Source organism: Carassius auratus, chromosome 30 (genome assembly GCF_003368295.1).
Source record: "Carassius auratus strain Wakin chromosome 30, ASM336829v1, whole genome shotgun sequence".
Classification (NCBI taxonomy): Eukaryota; Metazoa; Chordata; class Actinopteri; order Cypriniformes; family Cyprinidae; genus Carassius; species Carassius auratus.
The window spans coordinates 24364566-24373596 of record NC_039272.1 but is presented as its reverse complement, the minus strand read 5'-3'; the positions used below and the strand labels follow the sequence as shown (position 1 = coordinate 24373596).

Sequence of the window (9031 nt, the reverse complement as noted above, 5' to 3'; positions counted from 1 at the left end):
TGAGGAGAGGACAATATTTGAAAATTTGATATTTGAATATTTACAAAAAATACAAAGAAAATCACCTTTAATGTTGTCCGAAAGAAGTTCTTAGCAATGCATATTACAATCAAATTTTTTTCATGGAACATAATCCTAATATCCTAATGGTTTTTGGCATAAAAATAATTTTGACATTTTGTTGGCTATTGCTACAAATATACTCCCATAACTTAAGACTTTTTGTAGTCCAGGGTCACATATAGGTTGTTTCTTATCCAGTAATAACAAATGCATTGATAGATAATTCATTACTCAAATTGTAGCAGTTTTAAAAAGATGGGAAGTGCTTTGCCAAAAACCTCTCACGGCACAGTAAAGCCATATGCATTTTAATTTAAATATACTTTTCACGTAAATGTACAGTTTTTATATAAATTGTTTTCCATTCAGTGTGATTTTAAACAAGACAAGCAGATATTGAAACAGCACAGTTTGAACACGGTGTCCACCTCAGGTGCTGACAATTTATTATTTAGAGCAAACTTCCAAAATGTCCAAGTAGCCAACATAAGACTCATTAAGAGGTCTTGAGTTATTTAGCAGTTAGACTCATGTCTATTTTTGAGGTCAGCACTGTCAACAGCAGAGGAGGTGTCACATTTCCTTGTTACCTTAAGTACAGCCTTAAAGGCTTGATGCAGAGACAGGAAGACTCCTGAGTGAGGGCCTGTAACAAGTCCAAAGGTTCTGGAGAAATAATGAAACGTGGCATTCTGATGGTGTTCGCTGAAGTGCCTGAAATAATAGTACGAATTTGCCTTGACAGTCTCATATGATTGATCTGACAAGCGCCACCATGTGGTCAACACCACATGCAACATCCGTCACATGGCCTGGCACGGTCACCTAACACAAATGAGCAAATGACGAGCATTAGCATAAAAAAAAAACAGATTAACAACTAACTATACTGCATATAGTTCTGTTAATTTACTACAATTAACAAAAAGTATACATTTTTTGTCTATTCAATGTTTTCACGTCATGCAATGAGTTGAAATTGTTCATTGGGAGCTTTTCTAAGTAAATTTTGATCTTTGTGATTAGCTGTGATTCATTATAATAATTAAACAGCATTTTATGTAATAATATTGGTCAAAAATTCAACTGGCAGCCCAAGCTCTGCAATCTACAGTTTCTCGTGTTAAAAGAAAGAATGCAATGTTTTTGGTTTCTTACCCTCCATGGAAAATACTGGTCATCGTGTTTTCCAATGCCGAGACATCCTCTCATATTCTTACCCCAAACAAACAGCTCACTTCGATCTGAAAACAATATTCATGGAGTAAATAACTCAGCCTTCTATTTACGTGGATGTTAGCCAGGGACCAGACTGGATTTAATACCCCATGGTTATGCAAGCATTTGTAGCAGGTGTTTTTAGGAGAAAGAACATTAACAGTATCCTGCATGAGAGCACATTTAAAATCACTTCAGGAGAACCTCATAATAATAATCATAGTCAATAACTCTGACTGTAGATTACCTGTGATAGCTGCAAAGTGATTGAGTCCACAGCGGATGGACGAGACCTTCACTGTAGGGTTGAACTCTGACCTCCCAAAAAACGTGGCTGGCACTCTTTCTGGGATAGCAGACTCGGAAAGTTTCGGGCCTTTTCCCAGGATTCCAAAACCCCAAACAAACACTTCTCCTTCCTCTACAGAGATTGAGTTATTTAATTTGTTACATAAGCATTGCAAAGAAAAGATCATTCAAAGCAACAATTTACGATTTTCAACACTGTCCAGTACAGCAGGTTCAACAATTGTGCATTCAAATATTAAAATCCATTGAGCATTTTCAATTATGATAATGACAAACCATGTAACCACTTTATCTATAAAATATGCATATAAAATATTAATTCATATATATATATATATACATATATATACATACATATATATATATATATATATATATATATATATATATATAAGTTCATTCTTTTCCATAATGTAATGATAAAAATTTAACTTTCATATATTTTAGATTAATTGCACACCAACTGAAATATATCAGGTCTTTTATTGTTTTAATACTGATGATTTTGGCATACAGCTCATGAAAACCCAAAATTCCTATCTCAAAAAATTAGCATATCATGAAAAGGTTCTCTAAACGAGCTATTAACCTAATCATCTGAATCAACTAATTAACTCTAAACAACTGCAAAAGATTCCTGAGGCTTTTAAAAACTCCCAGCCTGGTTCATTACTCAAAACCGCAATCATGGGTAAGACTGCCAATGAAGGCCATCATTGACACCCTCAAGCGAGAGGGTAAGACACAGAAAGAAATTTCTGAACGAATAGGCTGTTCCCAGAGTGCTGTATCAAGGCACCTCAGTGGGAAGTAAAAAGTGTGGCAAAAAAGGCTGCACAACGAGAAGAGGTGACCGGACCCTGAGGAAGACTGTGGAGAAGGACCGATTCCAGACCTTGGGGGACCTGCGAAGCAGTGGACTGAGTCTGGAGTAGAAACATCCAGAGCCACCGTGCACAGGCGTGTGCAGGAAATGGGCTACAGAGAAGCAGCACTGGACTGTTGATCAGTGGTCCAAAGTACTTTTTTCAGATGAAAGCAAATTTTGCATGTCATTCGGAAATCAGACTCGGTGCCAGAGTCTGGAGGAAGACTGGGGAGAAGGAAATGGCAAAATGCCTGAAGTCCAGTGTCAAGTACCCACAGTCAGTGATGGTCTGGGGTGGCATGTCAGCTGCTGGTGTTGGTCCACTGTGTTTTATCAAGGGCAGGGTCAATGCAGCTAGCTATCAGGAGATTTTGGAGCACTTCATGCTTCCATCTGCTGAAAAGCTTTATGGAGATGAAGATTTCGTTTTTTAGCACGACCTGGCACCTGCTCACAGTGCCAAAACCACTGGTAAATGGTTTACTGACCATGGTATTACTGTGCTCAATTGGCCTGCCAACTCTCCTGACGTGATCCCCATAGAGAATCTGTGGGATATTGTGAAGAGAAAGTTGAGAGACGCAAGACCCAACACTCTGGATGAGCTTAAGGTCGCTATCGAAGCATCCTGGGCCTCCATAACACCTCAGCAGTGCCACAGGCTGATTGCCTCCATGCCACGCCGCATTGAAGCAGTCATTTCTGCAAAAGGATTCCCGACCAAGTATTGAGTGCATAACGAACATAATTATTTGAAGGTTGACTTTTTTTTGTATTAAAAACACTTTTCTTTTATTGGTCGGATGAAATATGCTAATTTTTTGAGATTGGAATTGGAATTTTGGGTTTTCATGAGCTGTATGCCAAAATCATCAGTATTAAAACAATAAAAGACCTGAAATATTTCAGTTGGTGTGCAATGAAACTAAAATATGAAGGTTTAATTTTTATCATTACATTATGGAAAATAATGAACTTTTTCACAATATGCAAATTTTTTGAGAAGGACCTGTATACACACACAGTTGGTAAAGCACTAAAGTACAATGATTGTTTATGGTATCAAGTGTTAACACTAGGTTTGAATATATTACCTCATATTACTGTATTGATATTAATTAAATATATTTTGTACATTATATAAACTAAACTTAAAAATTAAAAGCTAAAATAAACCAGGTTTATGCTTATCCCCTTGAAAATACTTTAACTACAACCAGAACTAAACATTTTCATCAATTGAAATACAATATTAACTTGTATAAGTTTAGCTAGTTGCTATGGCAACATTTATCATTTTTGTTTAGTCAAAGTACTTAACATAAAATATTAATTGTGCTATTTACCATATTCAGGAACAATTTACATTGTACTTCAGAGAGCACCATAGTATTTTAGGTCTTTTTCTTTTTAAGTGCACTGAATTGTTCCAGTAAACTGAAGAGTTGCTTGCCTGAATAAGAGTGTAATCTTACCGTTCAGCACAGCCACCTGTGTTCCTCCACATGCCGCCTGTCTGACTCGACCCACACCCCTCAGGGCCAGCAGCCGTGGAGAGCTAATCTGAAAATCAGACTTTGCAAATGAGCTGCTCAGCCTGTCATTGTTGCACTTTGACTATATTTTACATATGAAACTCCTTAAGTGTTACTTCTGTGACGGTGAACAATCACTGGTATCCGTTTGCCAGTTGTGCTCTTTACCTGTGTGGCCTCAGTGACAGAGGCAAGCTGCAGGTACTCAGAGTTTCCCCAACCAAAAACCTGCCCGTCTGTGGACACGGCCAAACTACAGTCTCCATATGTGGCCACCTGCTGAACTTTGACCCCAGCCAGATCTCCTCCGACAGGTACAGGACAGGAGGCCTTGTTGTGATGGCCCAGGCCTTAAAATACATACCAGAGACATTAATCCTGAGGGAAGGGTCACATGGTCTAAAGTGTACAAGTAAGAGCCGTGAGTCACCGACTGTTTTCTGGATACAATTTTGGGAAAATGCCTAAAGGAGAGTTTCATAATGGAGTGGAACAAAAAGAGGGTCTAAAAGAAAAGAAACAATGACAGATGAATGGTGAAACTAACCTGTTTGTCCATCTGCACCCCACCCACAGGCATACACTGAGCCTCTGTCTGTGAGAAACAGACTGTGATCCTGCCCACAAGCCACCTACAGGACGAGAGGAGCAGGACAGATGAAATATATAGCTTTTAATATATGGTTTTATTCTGATTAAAGCTTTAATACAGCACAGCAACCATACGTGCATCCATGAAAATAAGTGTATAAATGAACAGTTTGTTGGAGCTTATCTGACAATCTGAATGAGAGAGAGAGAGATGCAGACAGGGTGGCGCGAGGAACAGGATTGAGAACCGCTGCTTTAGAAAACTGGTTTTGAAACTTGTAAATCCATTAGAATCGTTAGAAGACAGAATCGCGATTCATATGCACAGATTTTTACATGCACCCCTAGTTTTCTCTTCCTCTTCTCTAAAGCAGCACAACATGGCCTCGCCCCCTTTGTTGTGTGTTCCCGGGGGTGGGGTTTATCTGGGTTTGTGATGTAACAGACCCGGGAAGAAGCTCGTTGTAGTCCCTTACCAGCTGTTTTTGTAGACATTAAATGGCCAGAATTTTAAAAGATGATATCTCCGTTTGCATTGAACTTTCAGTGCTGCAACTTTGCAGATATAGTTTATTCTCAAACAGCAACATTACAAACTTACTAACGTTAAAAATGTGAAAATCGCAATCAACCACCACTTTGAGTAACTAAACACATTTAACATCAAATTCTCATTATCCTAATGCTAGGAAATTCATGTAATCAACTCGTAAGTCATCATGTTCATTTTCCTAAAGAAAATAATAAATCAATAAATGTTACACAAAATGTATGATATGGTATACTATCAAATGTTTTTTGACAAATGTACTTTACAATTTTAATACCATTTTTTTTTTATAATAATGATCACATTTCTATTTTCAATATCTGAGTAGGAGTCACAATGCACAGAAATCTTAATGGTCCATAAATCAGTTTTTATAGTCTTTATGTAAAATACTATTTAATACTGCCATTCAAAAGTTTCTGAAAGAAGAGTCTTATGTACATAAATGCCACATTAATAAAATACATTATAAAAAAGGTGTTTTCTAATTTAATAATATATTTAATATCGTTTTATTTTTTTCTATGATGGCAAAGCTATATTTTTTTAGCAACTATTACTTAATTCTTCAGTGTCACATGATGCATCAGAAATCATTTTAATATGCTGCCTTGCTATTCAAGAAACATTTATTATCTAGTTGAAACTGCTTAATTGTGTTTGAATATAACCCCCACATTTTTATAGGGTGATTAATTATTTTGATTTTGAGTTGAAAAGACACAAGAGGAATTTAAATTTTATAACTGTGAGTTTCCATCAAAAGAATTCGAGTAGAAAACTAGATTAGGAATTATTAGAACTACTAAGAATGTTAGGTCTGTAAGAAATGTATTTAGATGTTGATATTGTTGCATTTACCATCAACTATGAATCCATCAATATACTGTATCATGCTAAAGTACAGTAGGTCATCATCACATACCTGGGTGACTCGACTGTCAAAGCCCTCAATCTTGTGAACAACATGACTGCCACTGCAGGAAACAGAAGAAAGGATTACCATTCTCTAATAACATTTCAATAAAAGCAGCTTAAGCTTTATGCTCAGAAAGATTATTAGCAAATAATGAAACCTGAGTACATTTCATGCTCTTCTTGGATAAAATGGTTAGTATTTGAGTTGATAGTATTGTCTCTAATGTTACTGCTCAAATCATAAACCCACAAAAACAGCATTTCCCCATCATGCTTTGGTAAGTCCTTTGGTGAAAAATACTGCTGAAGGACAAACCTGTACACTTCATCCTCCACAATCTTCCTCCCACACTGCCCATAAGCATTATTACCCATGCTGAAAACTAATGAGAGAGAAAGAGAGACATGAAGGACTCATCACACTACAGCATTTGAAATTGATTTACTTCATATAGAATCTGAGCACCTATAAATACAACTGAGAACACCTTGCGCTACAGAAAGGTGCTTTATAATGACAATACATGGCAGAGAGGTTATAGTGTTTGCTGACCTCCCTCAGAGTCTGTGAGCACTAGTGAGTGAGCACGTCCACATGAGACCTGCAGCACTCGTGTCTCCTGAGGGTTCACCAGCGGAAGAGACACCGGAGACGCTTCCAGGACATAGTCGTAACTCTTATCTGCAAACACAAGACAAAGCAGCTGATTTAGGAATGTTCTTGGCGAAAATCTTGCTTGTTAATTAGTAGATTCGGTTTGCAGCTCATTACTTTAAAGAGGAACTGAATGGATCATTAACGGCCACTACATAAATCTTCCCATGGCATGTTCAAAAGGAAGTGCTGAAGAACATTTTCACATTAGCTACCATCAGAGAAGAACAGAGAAGAAAAAATGGTACTGTAACAACCCTACTTCCCAACAAAAACCTGTCACGAAACTGCTAGTGTAGTACCTTGCAATTATTTTGTGGTAGTTATTTCAAACCACTGTTGGAAATGCTTTACCATGGGCACATGAGTTACTGACAGTAGAGTGCAATGGTATTTTGGGGTTTCTTACGTCGGTCATGTTGAGTACGCTGAAAGCCCAGCTGGGAGTCTTTGTTAAGGCCCATGCCCCACAATTTGGTCAGATCTCTGCTATTAGATGCCAATAGGGTGAAGCCATATCCACAGGCTGCTGAGGAAATCTACCAAAATGCAAACATAACATATACGACCATAAAAAAGGCATTTTTTTGGCCAGGTCATATTCTATTGATCAAGAGTGGCAGTAAAAACATTTATAATGATACAAAAGATTTCTAATATCTAAAATGTCTTTTTGAACTTTCTATTCATTAAAGAATTCTATAACACACATCAAGGTTCCCGCAAACATATTAAGCAATACTTCACTAAAGACTAGAGCAATGGCTGCTGAATATTTGTAGCAGCTTTGTAATAATATTTCAGAATAATGCTATTTTTATTGTATTTGTAACAAAAAAAAATGCAAATATATAAGACTTCTTCAAAACAATAAATAAATATTAACAACCCTAAACTTTTGAACGGCAGTTTTTAAAATATTTATCACATTTCTCGCATTTTTTGGTACTTTCTTTGTTTAAGTTAGGGTAGAACATCACCTTCTGTTCAGTATCCAGGCGGTAAGGTGTGAGCTGGTACTTCCTGGGCTTTTTTCTTCCACTGTCTGGCACTACAAAGCTAGGGATCCCTAAAGCTCCAGTGTAGCTGAAGCCCCACACAAACACCTTCCCTTGGGGCTTCCTGTGCTGCCCCACATACTGGAACACGGGGGTGTCATCTCGCTGCTCACGCTTTCTTGGGGTGCTAACTGATCGAGTGGCATATGCACGGAGACCCAGCTGAAAACCACGACGGCCACAGGAGCGAAGGCTGACTAATGCCATTATGACAGTCACCTGCATAAAACACAGAATTCCAACATAAACTCTGAAATACTTTATTCCAATGCTGAATTTTCGTGAAATTAATCCAATACTAACATGAAATATGGCATAAGCATGATTATACATTTTTTATTTTTTTTATTTATGCACGGTAGCATTCATCATGGTAGTTTATATCTGGTATTCTCTTACGTACCTTGGAGAAGCATGTAAAAACAATAAATACATATATATGGTAATCAAATTTACAAAGTAATATTCACATGACTTTTGGTCTGAGGTATCATGGTGCACCTTGTAAACACAATGGTAAATTAATATATGTATATGAAACATATAAAGTTAATTGTACTACTATATGATACTAAAGCATTCTGTACTCTTGTTTTGTTTGGAGGTGAATTCAATAATACTCACACTCAATGATGGAAAAATCCTCTCGAATTTATTTGACACACCGCTTCCAATACTTAACATCACATAATATAATTAACACATGAGCATATCTGCGACTCTCCAAACTGTCTCGACGGCTGAAATGAAACCTACACAGTAATATAATATGAAATTCGTGTTTTATGCTGCTCAGACATGTTGTCTACGGAGGCAGCCATGACAGCTCAACGTATGAACTGTGACGTACGAGGACGTACGATGTCTGACGCATGACGTACACACAAACACAAACTACTACTTCTTCTTTTGGTTTTACCGACAGCTTGCATCCTTTAGTGTTGCGTTACCGCCATCGTCTGGTCCAGAGCTAGTTACTTCCCATGCACAGCATCTTGTTTTTTCATATTATTTAGTCCCGTTTTAGTCAAAAACACAAATCAAATATTTAATTCTGTGTCCGTCCCAACTGCATTCCAGTAAATTATGTTCTTTAATACACGTCCAGGTATATGGCAATGATCACAAAGTCCGGTTGGGTGTTTCCTGTCATTTAAAGCGTACTATTTACTACTTACTTGGTCCTTTTCTTAATCTGGTTAAAATAGTCTCTGCTGTGTTTCCCTTTCCACTGTGCCTCCTTTTGTATACACACACACACGCACA

The 9031-nt window shown here is 37.3% G+C and overlaps 1 protein-coding gene across 1 annotated transcript; it reads right to left on the bottom strand.

Moving 5' to 3' along the window:
- Positions 1-355: 355 nt before the first annotated feature.
- On the bottom strand, positions 356-8567 carry rcc1l (RCC1 like). The gene is made up of 12 exons (XM_026212360.1): positions 8390-8567; positions 7688-7984; positions 7117-7246; positions 6606-6734; positions 6369-6435; positions 6060-6111; positions 4541-4625; positions 4162-4343; positions 3934-4021; positions 1529-1702; positions 1222-1307; positions 356-888 (listed from the first exon to the last, which is right to left on the bottom strand). Exons 1-12 carry the CDS (start codon positions 8447-8449, stop codon positions 811-813), a joined length of 1428 nt encoding a protein of 475 aa, XP_026068145.1. The 5' UTR covers positions 8450-8567; the 3' UTR covers positions 356-810.
- Between the last annotated feature and the right edge of the window lie 464 nt (positions 8568-9031).

Excerpts from the sequence above, each read along its gene's own strand:
- rcc1l (XM_026212360.1), bottom strand. The coding sequence starts at position 8,449 with ATGTTAAGTATTGGAAGCGGTGTGTCAAATAAATTCGAGAGGATTTTT. Across the intron at positions 6,735-7,116 it reads GCGTACTCAACATGACCGAC|ATAAGAGTTACGACTATGTC; the intron begins GTAAGAAACCCC and ends TTGTGTTTGCAG. Across the intron at positions 1,703-3,933 it reads ACAGGTGGCTGTGCTGAACG|AGGAAGGAGAAGTGTTTGTT; the intron begins GTAAGATTACAC and ends CAATCTCTGTAG.